This window comes from Pteronotus mesoamericanus, unplaced genomic scaffold, assembly GCF_021234165.1.
Source record: "Pteronotus mesoamericanus isolate MK-2021 breed Mesoamerican mustached bat unplaced genomic scaffold, CSHL_Meso_final scaffold_550, whole genome shotgun sequence".
Classification (NCBI taxonomy): Eukaryota; Metazoa; Chordata; class Mammalia; order Chiroptera; family Mormoopidae; genus Pteronotus; species Pteronotus mesoamericanus.
The window spans coordinates 147,450-167,664 of NW_026555322.1; the positions used below are offsets into that span (position 1 = coordinate 147,450).

General features: G+C 43.5%; 1 protein-coding gene across 1 annotated transcript; it reads right to left on the reverse strand.

Moving 5' to 3' along the window:
- Positions 1-15,575: 15,575 nt before the first annotated feature.
- On the reverse strand, positions 15,576-17,394 carry ZCCHC18 (zinc finger CCHC-type containing 18). The gene is given in 4 exon segments (XM_054561839.1): positions 15,576-15,688; positions 15,691-16,113; positions 16,116-16,310; positions 17,271-17,394. Coding segments are annotated over 4 exon segments (753 nt in total). The 5' UTR covers positions 17,293-17,394.
- Positions 17,395-20,215: the final 2,821 nt, after the last annotated feature.

The following is a 20,215-nucleotide window of genomic DNA, read 5'->3' on the forward strand; positions in this document are numbered from 1 at the left end:
ACTAAACAATGTAATTTAACATATTAAAAGATAAAAGGAAAAACTTGTGATTATCTTTAGAGACACAGAAAAATAATTCAGTAAAATTTAACATCCATTGAAGATTTTTTAAACTTTCAGTAAAATAGGAATGTAAGGAAACATCTTTAATATGATAAATAGTATGCCAAAAACCTGTAGCTCGTGTCATATTTAATGTTGAATCATTGAAAGTGGTCCTCTTGAGTTCAAGAATAAGATAAGTATAACTGCCTCACCACTTGTACTCTAGGTCCTAGCCAGTGCAGAAAGGCAAGAAAAAAAAAAAAGAAATGAATATGGATTTGAAAAGAAGAAATAAAACTTATGATAGTATTTGCAGATGATATGCTTACGTATGCAGAAAATCCCAAAGAAGCTATGCATAAAAATTTACAATTATTAAGAGAGATTAGCAAACTCAATATACAAAGTCAATATCATAAGCTCAATTGTATTTCTATATACCATCAGAAAGCATTTAAATGAAATTTGAACAAATACTATATTTACAATAGCATATAAAATGAAATACAGGTTTCCCCTGTTACCCAAAAGTAAAGAATTCCTACTTTACATTTCCTAAGCCCAAATGGCATAAAGGGACACTATTACCACTAATTTCTTTGGAAAATTTTTTGAGCATTCTCAGACAAAAAATAATCTACCAAATGATAACAAATATGCTTAATTACATCTAGTTTTACTTTTGAGATTAATACCCTTACAAGTTTTCTTAGGCTTTTCTAATGCCTTAGGACACATCTTGCTAATGGATGCACAAAATAAACCAAGATAAAGCACAAATGCTCATAGACACAATTCAGAGTTATTAGGGTTGAGGCTGAGATGCTGAGTGTAGCTCCTTGGAAGGGGCTTGGCAGTGCCATTCTTGCTGCTCTGGGTGCACAAACACTTCCTTTATAAGGGCTGGCTGCAAAACAAATGCTGAACTCTATTTTCACTTTTCTTCTTTTTTTTCCATAAAACTAAAAGTCCTCTTTGTATTTTGGGATTTCTTTCAGTTAGTGAAAACAGGTACTAATGTAGGTGTTCCATAAAAGTACAGTGGTATAACATAAACTCTCAAAAATGGGGGATAACTGTACCTTGAACTAAATTGAATAAAATGTGTAAAACCTTAAGCAAAAGTTATAAAGCTTTATTGACAATATCAAGTGTTTGTGAGGATGTGGAACAACATAAACTCTTAAACCCTGATGGCTGAAGTGGCAGTTGGTACAACTTTGGTAGACAGTTTGGTAGTATCTAGTAAAGTTGCAAATACACATTCTTTATAAGCCAGTAATTCCACTCCTATGTACATACCATATGTGTGCATATGCACACCAGGAGACAAAAAAAATGTTTATAATAACTTTTTCACAATTGTACCAAACTGGTAACAACCCAAATGTCCATCAGCAGTAGAATGGATGAATAATTTATTTAAAAAAAATTATGTACTGATTGATTTTAGAGGGAGAGGAAGGGAGAGAGAAACATCCATTTGTTGTTCCACTTACTTATGGATTCATTAGTTGATTCTTGAATGTGCCCTGACAGGGGACCAAATCCACAGCTTTGGCACATCAGGATGATGTTCTAACCAGCTGAACTACACAGCCAGGGCAGTAATTTATTCTTTTTAAATTTTATTGATTTTATTGGGGTGGCATTGATTAATAGAATTATATAGGCTTCAGGTATACAATTCCATAACACATCATCTGTGTATTGTATTATGTGTTTACTCCCCCAAGTCAAGTCTTCTTTCATCACCATATATCTTCCCTTTACCCTCTACTACCTCTCCCTACCTGACTTTCCCTCTGGTAATAATCATACTGTTGTCTGTGTTCATGAGTGTAGCATAGAAGCCCCCAATGGGGAGCTGCTTGTTTGTGATATTCCAAAAAAATAAAAAAACACCTGGTGGACTAGCAGATGTGGACACGCTGTTTATTACTCATATTACATACAGGTGAGTGCACTGATGGATGGCAGTTGGTTGGTGCAAGAGAGGCCATACCACTCTATGTCCAAGACTTGTTTTAAGGGGTCCCAGATAAAGGAGGCTCATGTCCTACACATGACTGTAAACTACATTACCACAGTGTAAAGAAAAGTTCAAGAAGCAGTCACAGGACAGGAAGCTACTCCCAAAAGGTGATAAGGAGGAAGTTGCAATCCATTTCCAAAACAATACACATGCCTTGTGGCCAGCGGCCCTCTGGCTAGCCTTAGGTCATGGGAGGAGGAAGGGTCATGTATTGACCCCACAATGAACCTTTCTTTTTTTTCTTCACCCTTCTCATCCAGCCCCTAAACCCCTCCCCTCTGACAGGTGTCAGTCTGTCCCCTTAAATTAATAGAATGGGTTGCTGTATGTCAAAGGTGAAAATGATGAACTAATACTATATGCAACAACGTTGAATCTCAGAAATATAACTATAAGGGAAATGAGCCAGACACAGGAGGATACATGCACTGTAGTTCTATTTATATAAAATTCAAAAAGGAACCAATAATGTTTTGAGATTGATTTTTGAGTGGTAAAGCTCTAAAGAAAGGCAAGCAAGTAAAAGTCATAACTGCCACCATTGTTTTCCTTTAGAGGAAAGAGATTTTGATTTAAAGAGTTCTGGCAATGTTCTATCTCTTGGTTTGCTTTATAATAACTTGTTATGCTGTATTACATTTTATACATTTTTGGTTTACTGTGTGAACAATAACCTAGGTAATGAGATCATTGGCATACACCCTATGAAAACAGAAGTGAGAACATACAGGTTAATTTGCACAAATCACAAACCAGTCTCTGAGTCTGTGAGACTGTCTTTTGAGAAGACATCCACTTTCAAGGCCTTTGCTGGAATGACAAACGATGACAACTTGACAAATCCTTCTTGCCCATAAATTGAACATCTCTGATGATCTCACAAACTCAGGTCAACTTCTAAGTGAAAACAAAACTTTGAAAACGGCTGCACTAGACCAATGTCCACCACTGAGCATTGTGATTTTCCTTGTAACAATTTTTCTCCTTAAGATCACCCTCATTCTGGCTGGTGTGACTCAGTAGATTGAGTGCTGGCCTGTGAACCAAAGGGTCACCAGTTTGATTCCCAGTCAGGGCACCTGCCTGGGTTGCAGATCAGGTCCCCAGTTGGGGGTGAGCGACAGGTAACCACACAATGATGTTTCTCTCCCCCTCTCTCTCTCCTTACCTTCCCTTCTTTCTAAAAATAAATAAAATCTTAAAAAAAAGAGATTACCCTCATTGTCCTCAAAGGGATCGCATTAGGTCCAGTTTTAGATTTGCCTGTCAATTTGCATAAACACAGCAAGAGCAACAATTGATAATGTAGGATCCTTAAGTCTGTTTTGCTAGAACTCCCACAAGGAACCTTTAGATTGAGCCTTGGTCCGCCCTTCAGGTCACAGAAGCCAAGCCACACACACCTGCCACCCAGTTTTGCCTGCAGTACCTATCTTCCTCAAGTCCTTGCCGTTCCTGTTGTGTCTTAAGTTTCCTCCTTGACATCTTTCAGGAAAGCAACCTACGATCCTTCCCTGGGAAGACTGCCATGAACCACGTGACCAGCCACAGTACCAGTTAACAAAACCACCATTGGAAACTGTTCTTACTGGTTTTATGCAAGGAAACTTTATGCCATCTTTGGAAGGCCAAATCCTGGAGGGATCTGGTAAGGAGAAAAATACAAAGCATGAAAGAAAATCCTTGTCCTTCTAATATCCACCAAAATTGCATCTCGATGCCTCATACCTTCCTATTGTTTCCTTTTCTACTTGCTGTGAATTTTTAACTCTTCCTGGGAAACCTCAGTTTTGTGTGTGTGTGTGTGTGTGTGTGTTTCCCCAGAATAGAAACAAAGCAAAATCCAAAGCAAAGACAGAGTTCCAAAAGAATACAGGGGCCTGAAACTAGCCTTATAATCTTGTCTCATTTCCCACCAGTCCCACTAACTAGTCAAACGGACAACCTTTCTCAGGTGCCAGATGGCCCAAAGCCCCAATGGTAGGTGTACTCTCACCTACCAGTACATCCACTGGTCTCTTAGCAGAGACATGGCCTCTCACCACCTGGTCTCATGACAAGAGATGCTTTCTTGCTCCAAGCTGGATTCCACTGGCACCAATTGACCCTTCCTACATCCCAAATGGCAAAGGCATTCTCTCCAACTGGTTTCATAGATGACCTCTGCTAGGTCCCAGTGGCCAAACAACAGAGGTAGAGGATTCCTGATGTACCCAAACCAATAGAGTTCAAATCACGTCCCCATAAGATCAGAAAACAAGCAAAGAAACCAAGCAAGCAAAGAATAATCATACCCAAGAGTTAGGATTTCTTTTCTCTAGCTTTAAAACTTTCCTGACATTTCTATATACCTTTACTCATTCATATTTAACCTTAACTCACTTTCAATTCTTGTCCTTTTCCATACTGGGAAGGACAGTACTCAAACTCAGTATCTGGCAGCTAAAAGTCCCTAGTTTTACAAGCACATTAATAAAGTAAAATAAACATTGTCACCCTGTATTGAGGGTCACTGTCCTTTTCCGGAAGATGAATACCAAATCTCCTTTCAGAGTGCAGGTCTGGCTTTTCCTTTCAGCATCACCCACAGCAGCTGGGTCTGCATCCTCCTCAGGTGTTGCTCATTTTATCCATTTGTTGTGAATCCAGGGTTTCATTCCCATTAGGGAAGAATGTTGTGAACAGCACATTATAGGGGCCAGTCCCTTGTTCAGCTAGCTGCTCTTCAGGACCTTGACTCTTCCAGGTCTTTCATCTGTCTTTGGGTGTGGTTTGTACAAACGGCACTAATTGGATTTCAGCTATCTATTTCCCAGGGTAGGGTGATTTAAGCTATTTACCCTCTGGTTGGGGAGGAGAAGTATAAACCATTTACTCTTAAGTGTCCTTGGTTTAGAGAAATTAGGATTTTCATATTTACTAGATGGCTGTAAACTATTTGGCCATTTAACAATCTACTTAGTTTCCCTATTCCACCTCCTGGCTTACTGGCTTGTCTTATATTGATATAACTGATACAATGACATAACTAAATCTCAAAAACAATATTTTTCTGACCAAATAAGCTAGGCACAAGAGAGTACATTCTGTATGATTCCATTTATACAAAATTCTAGAAAATTCAAACCTAATCTATTCTACTTTTCCTTTTTTTTTTTTTAAAGTTTTGGGCATTCTCTTCTCCAACGGCCCTCCTCCTTTCAATAGGCACATCGATTGATGCCTGTTGGGCCTCTCTTTCTTCCTTTTGGGCCCTACTTTCTCCTTTGGCCTCTACACCCTGCTTCTAAGAACATCATGGCCTGCTTTACCTTCCTTGCTTCCTGGGCATTATAAATTTTAAGTGTTCATTCCCAATGCCCCATCTAACTTCTGGAGCCTCCTTCTAATATCCAGGACACTTTGCCCAATGAAAGTCATGTTTACCATCCTCACATTTTCTGGTACCTCTAGGTCAGCATCAGTGTGCTTTCTATAGGCCTGATAGATCCTATCCAAAGCTTCAGAAGGGTATTTGTTGAACAGCCATTATTATATTCAGGATTTCTTGTTTGGGCACCCCTTTCTTAAGTCCTTCCAGTATGCACTTTCTGTAATGTTCTAGGAAGGCTAGACCTCCACTGATTGGGCTCCAGTTAGACCCTGTCAAGGGAATTGCCCCAGCTGGGTTGGAGGTCCTATCAGGATTCTCTTGGTGGACACTTGGGCCTCTTTATTAGCCCTATTTATAACCAGCCATCTCTTATCTGCAATTAACAAGATATTTAGGAGAGCCTGTACATCTGCCTAATTTGGATGATGAGTGGCAAAAATGGAGGTGACAAGATCTGCCATTCTCTGAGGATCTATATAAGGGGTTAGAATTCTTCCAGTTCACTAAATCCGAAGTGGAGAACAGAGTATAGGCCCTATAATAACCATCAGGCTGGCCTTTCTTATTCACTACACCTATACGATATTGCCTCAGAGGGAACTGCTTTGCTCTGTATGGGGAAGCTCCCTGGCCAAATTTGGTGTCCTGATGGGTCCTTGAGGGGGAAGTCCATCCCTTGTCATACAGGGGTGGAGCTGTTGGCTCTATGGTCTCTACTTCAGGGGCAGCCCATGAAGGGGGTGGTGACAAGGAATCACCTCCTGCCACCAACCCTGGGTCCCCTGGGTTCAGATCATTGATAAGGTTTACCTCCTCATTCTCCTTTTCTTCTTGTGTCTTAGTACTAGGAAGTGGTTTTAAGGCCTTCTTGCTTCTCTGCACCATCAAGAGATTCTTTGTCCCTGGAAAAACCTTATTATACAATGACAAAAATGAATTGGCATAATTTCATCCCCTCTGTCTAACTGTTGATGGTATGGTAACTTAGGAAACCATACACAGGCCACCTTTCCCCACAATCCAAAACATACATAGGCCACACAGTATTACAATTATAAATCAATACTTCCTTGAATATTGGATAATAGCAGTACATGTTCCAGTCTGCCAAAATCCTACGCAGTGGGCTCCCTCTAGGAGCCAGCACAGAACTGCCTTTATTGGACCAGATATACAGGCCAAAAGCTATAACCAGAAAAATCCAAGAAACCTGAGAACATATAAACAAAACTGGTGTCCAAGACTCCATTATTTCAAAGAGTACTCACAAGCAAATCTGCCAACCAACCTCACAAACTGTGGTCACCACACAATTGCTTCCCCAAAGCAGTCCTCGCCCGAACCCCATTTCATAGCCTTTTCCCAGACCCATTTCCTTTTCACCAGCCAGGTGTGTTTAGGTGGCTGACACCTTGAGGGAGTGTGTGGAAAAATTCCCTGAGACTGGGAAACCCCACAGTCCTGACGGTAGACTTTAGAGTTGAAAATTTTAGTTTAAGTTAAAAGTTAATAAGCCTAGTAGTTAATGCATGTAAAAAGCTATTGTTTCAGGAACTGCAGGTACTGCCCACCCTGACTCCAGGAGACCACAAGCAATTAACCTTTGTGCTCCAGAAGAGACCATGAGCAATCAAGGTGGTATCCAAGCCATTGTGTTCCAGGGTGAGACATTCTGCCACCCAGGACACACCTAAAGAAAATCGCCCATGACACAGACCACAGGACAGAGATAAAGAAAATCACCAGGTCAGTGGATAAAAGGAGGTTAGGGAGATTGTCAGACTGCAGCTTTTATATGATTAATCTCTTTCCTGAATTCCAAATCCCTTACCTTTTTCCCCCTTATAAAAAGGCTGGCTTGAAAGAAAATGTAAGACAGTCTGTTAGGGTACAAACCTGCCGTCTTCTCAGATCGCTGGCCATCTGAATAAAGCACCCATAAAGAGCCAATCCCTGCCCTGGCTGGTGTGTCTCAGTGTATTAAGCACTGGCCTGCAAGCCAAAGGGTCTCTGGTTTGATTTCCAGTCAGGACACATGCCTGGCTTGCAGGCCAGGTCCCCAGTAAGGGGCACGCGAGAGGCAACCACACGTTGGTGTTTCTCTCCCTCTCTTTCCCCCTCCCTTACCCTTTGTCAAAAAATAAAATAAATAAAATGTTTTTTTAAAAAGATCCAATCCCTGTCTCTGCTTATTGGTTTGGCAGGTGACAGGACACCCAAACGCTGGCTTTTCCAGTTTTAGTCCCACTCAGGGTCGACCAGCCACAGGCAGGCAGAGTCCCACCAGAGTTGCCATTGCTGTTACCAAAGAACAAGTGGGGTCCTGTTGCCTGCCGCAACCCTCTAGGCAAAATTCCAGAGCCAAAGGTTTGATGATAAAGGAAAGGAGTTTTTATTCAAAAATTACACAATTTTGGAATAACAGCTTTCCACATGCATTAGTCACTTAAGCCTATCAATTAAGGCCAAACTCTTTAACACCTGAGTTCTAGCATTTCCCCCCACTCTGTTATTTTTTAATTATCTTATTTCTATAGGGTTGGTTTACAAACTGAAGCAACATAACATACGAAAGCTACCTAATTTCGGAAGAATGGCAGGCTTCTGCCTCAGAGTCTGTTCTCTCTAAAACAACCAAAGAAGAATCACCCTGCCACCCACTGCCGGGCCAGCCTGATCCTAGGCTATACCAAGTTTCTTCTCCCATACAAAACCCATCCAAATTACTATCCTTTGGGAAATGCTGGCAGCTGCAGCACAATCATCCAGGCATCCTGGAGGAAAAAGAGAGCCGGCGAGGCAAAGGCCCTGAGTCACCAGTGCCCTCTTTTATTTCAAATCTTCTAGCCCGTAATTCCATGCACACTGGAGGCATTCAGCTTCTCAGCTAACCCGTCCTAGACTGTTTACCAATGCCTTAGGCAACCTCTTCCCTCCCTACTTCTCCTCAGTGATCTAATCAGATCTCTGTATCACAGAGATTTAATAAATATTTGCTTTCTTGCAGTTTTAAAAGAGATTGCTTTTGAACATTTCTTTGTATTACTTTTATCACAACAAAATAAATTATTAAAGAAGTAGTACAAACTTCTATAAAATTTCCATTTAATTCTCAATATGATCTGGAATTCATATTTAGTGTTATGGGACAAAGAAAGCATCTTTCTAGTCAGATACTGGATTTCCCCTAGCACCATTAATTGAACAATTCATCCCTTCCCCACTGACTTGTGCTATTGTCTCCTCTTGCATGTGATAAATTCACAACCATTTGCACCTAAAGCAAAGACAGGAAACAACTTACTGCTCCAATGGAATGTGATAATGCAACTGAAGGCGGGGCAGGGATGATTGCCAGGCAGCAGGTGGGCTAGCTGAAACCCAGAGGAAAAGAAAAAGAAAGGCTAGAAAAAGCCTGTTTTCTGTCACACAAGTGTTCCTTAAAGTTTTCATCCTTGAGTGTGACACGCAAGCTACTTGCTCTTATGAAGTTTGGATAATCATTTCATGTGTGTAGACCTCAGTCTCGTCATGCATCATGTGCAGATAGTGATAGAACCTACATCATAGGATGCTGTGTACCTGAGAGCAACCCAAGCAAGGAGCACATGTTTTGGAATCAGTCAGCCAAGCAGCTCATCCTTGGCTCCACCACTAACTAGCTGCCCGGTCCTAGGTAGTTTTCTAATTTTCCAGCCTATTTCATCATCTGAAATATATGGCAACTGATAGTAATTAATATTAATAGTAATTTAGAAAGTAAGAGTAGTAACTACTTTACGGGATTGCTATGAGAATTAAAGAGCTACTGCATTTAAACGGTGCCTGGCACATAAATAAGCTTTCAACAAATCACAGTTGTGCTGCAGTGATTTTAATTTTTAACTATTATGGAAGGATCAGGAAGAGAAAGATTGAGCAAAGGAGACTGAGAAGCGGGCACCAAAGCTCTGGGAGGGGGAAACTATGAGACAGGGTTGTCATGGAAACCAAGGGAAAAAAGTATCTAGAAGGAGGGAGATAATGCAAAAGATCATTCAAAGGCTAGTTCCTCATTACAAAATATTCATTTCCTCTCTGAGTAAGTAAAGAGAATGAGGGAAAAAAGGAAGGAAAAAAACCCATAATCATAAATGAAGGCTATTAGACACAAAATTCTCTAAAAACCTTACATTGGCTAACTTCCTTAATCTGATCTGGACATTCCAGTGTCCCATGTCTTCCAAATAGAGAAACCTGTGTCACAAAATGAAACAAAGTATCTTCTTTGCATCATTTTGGGAAAATAAAAATTTAGACAATGTCAAGTTTGCACGACAGATAAGATAGGAGACAGTGGAAATGGAATGAATCACAGACAGTTTTCAAAGCATTGGTCTGTACTGAACCCCAAAGCAACTCCAATGAAAAGGAGGATGGTGGTTAATGTAGCATGTATTTATTCTTCCTTTTACTTTACCTGGACCCAGAAAGAAATTATGATAGCATAGATTGTTTGTCTGAGTAAATCATTTAATGTGGGAAGTGGAATATTATTGCACTCTGAGATAGAAGAGGGTACAGACATTTCCGTCACTGCCCATCTTTACTTTAGTGCAGGTACAAATTGGGGAAAGAAATTCCTTGGGATAACAGCTGGGGAAAGAAATTCCTTGAGATAATAGCTGGGGAATGCTGCGGCTTTGGGAACCTAGTGGAGCTACCTCCTGCCTGGGGGTGGGGGATGGGTCCCTTTTTGCTCTGGAGAGATGGAGGTGACTGCCAGGGTCCTAAGAGTGCCCCAGAGGGATGCAAGAATTGGGCCTCTCTAGCCTTTGCTCCAGGTCAGTTCTCAGCTAAAGGGTCTCTGGCAGAAGGGCCCTCCTAGCCTCCTTTTGGATGTGAGGGTGAGGAAGTGAGACTTAAAGCAAACAGAATGTGGGGTAGGGGAGGGGTGATGGCACAGCAGGGGAGGCTGAGTCTCCACCTCTCTCCACCAAGAGACAGTGTTAAGAGTGTGGCTTGGGGCTGGGTTGTAAAATGAGATTGTGGGATCATGAATGGAACTGGAAGAAGCCAGAAATGGGCTGATGGATTGGTTCTATAGGAAGGAGCTCTTCAAGGCAGGTTCTGGGTGCAGTGGCCCAGGGAAGGCTGCAGTGGGCTTCTGGCAGTGCCTGGCTTCTCTCCCCTCCCCCTGGGCCTCATCCTAGGGTACCCCTTTGTCCCTGTTGAGCAGGCCATCCACTGCTAGCATAATTAGAGCCCTAATACCTCCATTCCCTCAGGACCACATAGCCCAGGGTTCTGTGTGAATCCTCTGGGTCTGCAGTTCCTACCAGGCTTCCTGTCAATCTAGATGTGAGTCCCCAGCCTGGTCATCTACCCTCTCCCCCATCTTCCTCTCTCCTCCTCACACATCTATGCCTTCTTTCCTCCACACACCATCTCCCACTGCAGTACACCCTGTCCTCTCAGCCCAGCAGAGCCCCTATTTCCTTCCTGACAAACTCCCTCAGGTCTGCATTCATTTCATTCACCCCACTCCCTACCATAAAAGAAATCATCCCCCCACAAACCTTGTCCTGCTCAGAAGAACAGGAACTGAAAACTGCAAGGAATATGGGACCCTTAGGGACTGAGGCCACAAGTCATTTTGTATCACCCTCCAATCTGAGGCTGAGATGGAGCAGAAGGCCAGGAAGGTCCTTCTATGTCTTCTGTCTCCTATTAATGCCTTTAGTTCTAAAAGGGTATTTGAGCCTTCTAATTCCTATACTTTTTTTACATGCCCTGACATTCAGAGTGCTTTTCCTCTTTCCCTTGCTATTCCTATTCTTGGATCTGGGCGAAGTTAGCTTGGAATCCTTGAGCTAGCATGCAGCTAAGGTGAAGCTTGGGTGGCCTGAACCTCCTGGTACCAGAATCTCGAGAGTAGCTACTTTCTTGGCAATTGAGGAAGAGACAGAGAGGGTAGTGTCAGCCTAAAGGACAGTCTTGTTGCCACCAGGCTTTGTCCAGAAGCAGCAGTAGCAGTAATATATGGAATCTACCCAGGGAAGGAAGAGCTGCCCTTTCCAAAAGTGAACAAGAATGGAGCCCCTGAAGTACCCATTTGGCATTTTCCCCCACCCCCATCTCTTCATTAGATTTCTCAGATGCATTAGAGAAGAAAGCATTGGGACATTATTAAGTAATGGATGCAGACTTGACTCTGTGATTTAGGAGACCAATTGTGATAAGGGCTTCTTTGGGAGATAGTCAGCCCATTTCAGCTTTCCTTCTCATCTCTAAAGGAGGTTGATAAAAAACTCTACTGCACAGTACGACCCTCCTCATTATAGCTTCCATATTTAGTTTTCTTATTTTTCCTCTATATCCCTAAAAGTAATATTGTGATAAGGAAAGCTTGCCTGTATGACTGGTAAGAGGGACTGGTGGGAGATGAGACAAGATTCAAAAGTTAGTTCTAGTCCCACTTCTTTTGGAACTATGTTTTTGCTTTGGATTTTGCTTTGTTTCTGTTCTGGAAGAAAATTGAGGTTCCCCAGGAAGAGTTAAAACTTTGCATTATGTTGGAAAGTGAACAAGGGAAAGTATAAGGCATGGAAATGCAATTTTAGTGGATATTAGAAGGACAAGGATTTTTCTTCCTGCTTTATATTTTTCTCTCAACCTGATCCCTCCAGAATTTGGCATTCTGAAGGAGTGATGACATAGGGTTTCTTTGCATAAAACCAATAAGACCAGTTTCCAATGTTGTTTTTGTTGGTCAAGACTTTGACTGGAATGTCATGCCTGAAGGATGCATGCCTGGGCTCTGGCCATTACCAGGAAACCTTTATGAATTGGGATTGACTTTTGAAGCTAAAAGGAAAAAAAGGCCCACTGGTGAAAAGGCCTAGTAACTTGGGTGGTTGTGCAGTTCATGGCAGTCTTTCCAGGGAAGGAATGAAGGTTGCTTTCCTGAAGGATGGCTAGGAGGAACCTTAAGGCACAATGAAAACCTCAAGGACTTAAGAGAAGAAGGCGCTACAGGCAAAGCCAGATGGCAGGTGTGTAGCTTAGCTTCTGTACCCTGAAGGGTGGACTAAAGGGTCAATCTAAAGGTTCCCTGTGTGATCCCTGGCTGGTGTGGCTTAGTGGATTGAGTGCTGGCCTGCAAACCAAAGGGGCGCTGGTTCATTTCCCAATCAGGGCACATGGCTGGGTTGTATGCAGCGTCCCCAGTTGGGGGCATGTGAGAGGCAGCTCTTCAATAGATGTATCTCTCAAAAATCGATGTTTCTCTCCCTCTCTTTCTCCCTCCCTTCCCAGCTCTCTAAAAATAAATAAATAAAATCTTTTAAAAAATGTAAAAAATTGAATGTTCCTTGTGTGAGTTCCAGCAAAGCAGACTTAAAAATCATATGTGATCAATTGTTGCTCTTGTTGTGTTTGTGCAAACAAATAGGTAAAATTAAAACTGGATTTAATGCATTCCCTTTAATGACAATGAAGGTGATCTTAAGGAGAAAAATTGTGATTCAAGGAAAATCACAATGCTCAGTGGTGGACATTAGACTATTGTAGCTAGCTCTCTTCGAAGTTTGTTTTCATGTGGAAGTTGAAACTGGGTCTGTGACATCATCAGAGATGTTCAATTTACTGGCAGGAAGGATCTCTCAAATTGCCACTGTTAAATGTCATTCCAGGAAAGGCCTTGCAACTAGATGTCCGCCCAAAACACAGTCTCACAGACTCAGTGACTTGTTTGTAGGCTGTTGTGTGATTTATTGTGTGTTCTTCCTTCTGTTTTCACAGGGTCTAAGCCTATGACCTCATTACCTGAGTGACTGGTTATACAATATAAACCTCACTTAGGCTCATCTGCATCACTGCCTCTTGAGACTCAACAGTTTGGCTGAATTAAGTGGTTGGGTTGGTGAAGGATGGGGAAGTCTGTGGGCTTCACTTTAAAAATTGGTTTCCTTTTCTGCTCTGATGGCTTGGACAGAAAGGGCCCAGAGGTCTAAAAAGGGGGAGATCCTAAAGTATTCCCCTCAGCCCAAGCTAAGTATAATGAGCAAAAGGGCTTTGGACAGATGTGACATGCTTTGCATTCCTTCCTCTAGGGAAGCCACTCTTTTCCTAATGTGGGACATTATAAAATTGGTCCCTACCTTTATCATTTAGTGGTTATGGTTTTAATTGTGCCTTTTAACCCCCTTCCCTAATGTGTTGCCTCCAGAATATGACAAGGATCCTAACTTGTCCAGCAGTGCAAACCTTTGGACATCAAGCATGCCACTCCCCAGGGACAGCCAAGTGACATGGACTCTGCAAGGTCCTTCTCTTGGTGTGAAGGCCACCCTCTGCTCTAAACCCACGCTCTTTATGGGATTGCTGGACCCAGGGGTAAGTAGGACTATGACCATAGCCAGCAGGATATAGATCCAGAAGATTATAAGACCTTCGCCCATTATCCTTTGTAAGATTACAAAGGGCCCAGAAGTCTAAGAGAGGGGAATTGTAATGGGGTGCAGGGTGGGGATCCACTGGAAATAGCAGAGTATATCCCCCACAACCCTTGTTTGGGGGAAAGGGAAAATGGATGATGGTGTTTAAGATTCTTTGCATAACAATGGCAAGTTAATAGCCATCCCTTTCCTGAAGGGAAGAGAGCTGCTGCCCAGGACGAAAGGTGTACATGACTTTAAGAGCGTATAGTAACTTGTGACATAGCCAGGGGAGGCAGATGCCCACCCTGGATGCCCCTATGTCACTGGGAACTCTTGTCCTGACTAAAGATGGCAGCCAAATTAGGTAAGAGATACTGAGGAACGGACAAAAATGGCAGAAGCTAACACATCATAGGAGGAGCCAGATATGGTCATATAGGAAGTTCTGGGCCAAGCATTTAAATGAGGGTGGGCTGAAAAGGATGTAGGAGAAAGTCCACCACGAAGAGAAGTAAATAAGTAAGTAAGTAAGTAAGAGAGACACGGGAGTGTACCACGAGGTCTAGAGAGGGAGAACGCCAGACTAGGGAAGACCATAGCAGAGCTGATAGAGCTGTGGGGACCTGTCTAACCAAGCATAGATTCGTGGGAAATGCCTGGAGCTGAACTGACTGGGAATGCTGCGTTGCAGATTTCAGCTTCTCTGAAGGACGTACAGAGAAGTCACTTCCCTGGACTCTACCATGATCCAGTATAACATGGCACATGTATTCCTGAGCCATGGTATGGAGGCTGGGAACAGTGTACCCCAGATCCTGAAGGAGAGAGCTGCTGTGAGAGGATGGTGACTCTAAAATCCACAAGTGCACCTTCCAGAGGGGAAGGAGACCTGTTTGCATGACTGGCTTAAGGACAGATAAGGATATGGGGGAACTTCTGGTCATGGTTTTGGCTTCTAGCCTGGTAGGGAAAAAGGGAAGTTCTGAATCTTGTGGGAGGGGAGGGCTCTGAGCAGAAGTGCTCTCAGCACTCCTACCCTGAGGTTGGAACTCTGTTAATAAAAACCTGTTTCCTTCAACACTAATTGTTGTGCCATGTGTCAAGGCATGACATGGCCAAACCCTGGTTTGCCCTGTTACAATATCATACACAGGAACATTAAACTTGATGCTTTTATATATACATAATATATAAAAATTTTATATATATATATATAATCATTGACGTAGAAGTTCACCACATATATTACTTGGTGAAAAAATACATAGCATAGAACACTTATATTCTATCACTTTTATTTGTACATACATCTATCTGGGTACTGAGGTATAAGGAAATATCTAGAAGGGCATTCATCAAAGAGCTGACAATGGTTATATAAGTGGAAAGTGTCAGGTAATTAGTACGTTTTTTCCATTTTTCTACATTTTTGAAGGTTTAAGAAAGTTATACTTATTTTATAAAATGAATAAAGTCAGCAAGGAAATAGACACACAGAGAATAGACCCTTAGGGAGAGAGAGGAGTGAGCAGGGATAGAGGTCGGGCCATACCTTCCACTTTGCTGGTATCTGACCTTTTCTTCCCTAAAGAAAACCACTTTGTGGATTAATCCATGCAAATAGAAACCTACTCCCACCCATTTTTGTTATCATTAGTCTTTGAATATAGCTAAGGGATCACATAGGGCTGGGTCTAGCACCTTACTGTGGCTGAGAGAGGTCATTGTGTTCACCAGGGACCTCTTTTGACTCCTCCATATGTGTCAGCTCATGGCGGTTGATGGTCAAGTTCTCAAATACCTGGGTCTTGTTTCTTCATTGTCACAGGTGTCCTTGGAGTGGCTGTCCTTGCTACAATATGAACAGCAGATTGTGTATTTTTGCTTCCTGGCTCTATGCATATCCCCGGGATCACCATTCTAATACCCAGAACCACCAATGATGGAAGGAGATTGAACCTGGGAACTTTTGGTGGAATCAATGACCAGTGTTTGATCTCGAGGTCTGGCCCTGTCTCTGAGGGGAGGGCCACCCATGGATGGAAGTGGAGGGTCCACCAGGATCACACCCTCATCTGAGTCACTGAGCATATCATCTAGCTCTATTACATTACAGTCTGCACTGCTGATCACAATTGGCTGGAGACTCTGAAATGTCACATGGCTTGCTGACCTCTCCATGATTAGCTCAGATCTCTTGGTCTGTTTCTGCTTCATAAAATTATCATCCCAATCCTCTCCTCCCTTACCATCTTGATTAACTCCAGGAAATTGGAAAGATGCTCCTGACCATTTGCATGCATCCTGAGGAGATGCTTCAGCCTGGAGTGCAGGTCCCCATTCAGCTTAGCCCATACAAGGAACTGGTGCAGGCAAGCCTGGTTTGCATCTTTCTCAGCTATGATCCATGCCTGAACAGCATCCTGGAGCTGCATCTCTAAACAGATCACATAAAGGGAGGCTTTCTCCACTTGTTCCTGTAGGGTGTTTAAAAATTTACCATGAGCAGTCACAGTGCTTTCAGACTCCCCAGACACCAATTTCATTGCCCACATGAAATCTGCCACACTTAGGCTGGTGTTGGCTGCCTGGAGCAAATGCATAACCCCCTGAGCTTCTAAGGCTTTTTTCATCAGGTGCTTGAGCTTTTCCTCCTCAGACATATTCCAATCTGGCAGGACCCCATTGACTTGGATTAACCAGTTTTCAAAGGTTTCTTCCCCTCCTGGAAAACTTCTCATTTCATTCTGCAGTGTTAACCCTTAGAGGACCAAGACTGCTCCCCAGGGACCTCAGAATGGAATGGGCCTGATACCAGCTATTAGCCACACATGCAACAAAATGATTAATGACCATCTATATATAACAAGATGCGCAGGCTTTTCAGAAAAGCCTAATTTGCAGGAGGAATCCTCAAAGCAATGTTCCTGGGCTCTGCATTCCTTGTATATCAATAGGAACTATAAAGAAAAAGGCGGGGCGGGGGGAATGTCAACAAGGTAGTAGACCTCAGGGAAACAGTCTATTGTAGCATTCTCACCCTTCCTGAATGCCATGCAGTACATTTTATATTTGCCCACTGCCCTAAAATTACCCTGCTGGAAACCATCAATTACAACATTATGGAGCTAGCAGGTATCCCTTGCTAGCAAGGATTCTTTCCAGAGTCATATCCATCCCCTCCCGCCAGTACTTCAGGATGGAGGAAGGTGGGCAAACTGTAGCTTCTAATTCCAGGTAAAATACTGTGTGGATCTGAACTGGCTCTCAAAACAGAGTGTAATAGTCTAAGTCTCACAGATTTGTGGTAATCAGTAAGATCTTGATTAAGCTCTTGGTCTCAGGTTTCAACTATAGGCCCTTCTCAAAGATTGCCAGCTATTTCTCAGATTCGTACCTGAGCTCCAAAACAAGAGCATGCCTTTATTTCCTGTCTAGCCTCTGCAACAGGTGCCCTCGGTGTATGTGAAAGCTTGCTTCTAGAGTAGGTCGACCTTTAGCCACATGTGGTTGAATATTCCAGCTCTCACGCTGTCAAGACTGCATCATCAAGGAGGGGTAAATCAGGGTAGAGAAGAGTCAGAAGCTGCTTCATTCCCTCATCCCGCTCTCCCTCTCTAACCTCTGTAACTAGATGGGAAATTCCCTCTCCCATATTATGAATACAAGCCAAATTGACCCCTCCATTACATTTTCCCAAGAAAATAGTTGGCCTACCAGCTCCGCAATCAGCCGCACAGCATTCAAATTCGCATTCGGCTTCGATGGCCTGTCACTGAGAGAGGGAATAGGAGCTGGACATGCACACCCACATATTCCTCCCCAGGAAGAGATGAGATACAAAGGGGTTAAAGGCAAATAGCTAGCGATTCCCAACACCCCCCTACTCCGCCCCAGCCACTTACCACGCCCCACTCCGAGATCCCTCCTTCTCAATCCAGGCAAATCCTACCGATTAGGCAGCATTCAGTGGCACCCCACCTCCTCCCTCAGCGCAGCCGAGGTACGGGAGGGAGCTCCTACCCCTAGTTCACAGTTTTCGGTTTACCAAGCATGGAGCCGCGCAGTCCTGTTGGGGCTAGCCCCCTGGGCCTCTCTCCGCCTCAGGCAGTTGCACGCCCTTTCTTTACCTGTACTCGGCCGGGAGTGCAGCGGATGGTCCTGCGTGGACCGCGGTAGGTGCCGCCTTCGCGTCTCCGAGGGCCTGGGGCAGGGAACGGGGGAGGGGGAAATGACGCCTCTCCTGCCGCTAAGCGACTTTGGGATGCTAGAACAAGTTGCTTCGCCCGGCCGCCCAGCAAGGGGGAGCTGAGTGGAGGCCGCACGGTTCCCACGGCAGCCGTGTCCACTTCCGCCTACCCGCTGGGCCTTCCCAACAGCCGCCGCTTCTTTCAGCCTTTGCCCATTGAGACAAAAGAGTGTGATGAGCCGGGAGGCGCGGCCAATCAGGGGGGCGCGGAGGCGGCCTCCCAGTGCCGCCTCGGGCCCCATTGCTAGCATAAGGTGAGGAACCACCCGGTGGGGGCTGCGGCACAGAGGCGCGGGAGCCAGAGCGGTGTCAAGTGCAGCTCAGACTCACGGAACCGGCCAATTTGTATTTTACGCGTAAGTTTGCTGCTTTTCCCCTCGCTTCCCTTCTCCCCTCCCCTTCTACCTCACTTTCCTTCGCGCTTTGCTCCTGGATGCCTTAAACACGAGGTGGGACAGAAATCAATTGAACAATAGCAGTTCCTCACCTTTGTATAAGGGGAATGGGAGAAAAGCATTTACTGAGCGCTTTGTGCGTGCAAATGCGCTTGCAGGGACATTCATTGATTCCTTTTTTTCTCTTTTAAAATTATTTTTTTTATTATTCAAGTACAGTTGTCTCCATTTTCCCACCACCACTTTGCCCTACCCCAGTCACCTCTTCCTTCCACCCTCAATCCTTTCCCACTTTGGCTTTGTCCATGGGTCCTTTATAAATGTTTGTTGAGTTGACCCTTCCCCTTCTTTTTCCCGTTCCCCCCCCCCCCCACCCTCCTCACCTCTGGTTACTGTCGGTTTATTTTTTCTTTAAGTGTTGCTAGGTATATTTTTCTTGCTTGTGTGTTTTGTTGATTAGGTTCCACTTATAGGTGAGATCATATGGTACTTGTCTTTTGCCCTCTGGCTTATTTCACTTAGCATAATGCTCTCCAGTTCCATCCATGCTGTCACGAAGGGTAGTAGCTCTTTATTTCTTTCTGTTGCATAGTATTCCATTGTGTAACTGTACCATAGTTTTCTGATCCACTCATTTACTGTTGGGCACTAATCCAAACAGTGGAATTGCTGGGTAAAAGGCAGTTCCATTTTTAGCTTTTTGAGGAAATTCCAAACTTTTCCACAGTGGCTGCACCAGTCTGCATTCCCACCAACAGTGCACTAGGGTTCCCTTTTCTCCACAACCTCACCAGCACTTGTTTGTTGATTTGTTTATGATGGTCATTCTGACTGGTGTGAAGTGGTACCTCATTGTGGTTTTAATTTGCATCTCTCTGTAGGCTAGTGATGCTCAGCAGCCTTTCATATGCCTCTGAGCCCTGTGTATGTCCTCCTTGGAAAAGTCTCTGTTTAGGTCCTTTGCCCATTTTTTAAATTGGATTGTTTGTCTTCCTGGAGTGGAGTCATGTGAGATTCTTCTCAGAAGCCTTGAGAAGGAGGTAGCAGCATGCCCATTTAACAGACAGGGGACTTAGGCACCCAGGCCATACGGTTAGGAAGTGCAGAGCTCCTGCCCAAGTCAGGAAGTGCAGAGCTCCTGCCCAACTCGACATGTTTGATTTCAAAGGCTACCTCTTGTAAATACTCCTCTCTGCTCTCAGATTGAGTGTTAGTGGAGAAGAGCCAAAGTGGACATAGGAGGGTCCATTTGGATTTATATAGAATTAGTGAGCAAGGATTACTATCTCCATTTTACAGATAAGGAAGCAGACACAAAGATGTTATGTATTTTGCCCTGAATCACACAGCAAATACCTATCAGCATCCTATTTTGCACCCAAGTCAGTTGTCCTGCAAATGCTACTTGCTCAACTGAGCTGACTAGAGAGCCTTTTTACATTGGTCTCAAACCATATCAATGGCAGTCTTGGTGAGCTGGTAGTACAGAGGGAGGACATGAAGAAGCAGCAAGGGAGAGTGGTGGGGGAAGTTTTTCCATACCCATTGTACCTAAGAGGAAACTGGGACACTTTTTTTTTCTTCTTTTTACACTGTTTTTTACATTACAACAAGCTGCCAGTTTATTTATAAAAGTAAAACATTATTTCTACAGCTTATGACCCAAAAGGAGATAAAGCTCAGAGGTGAAATGACACC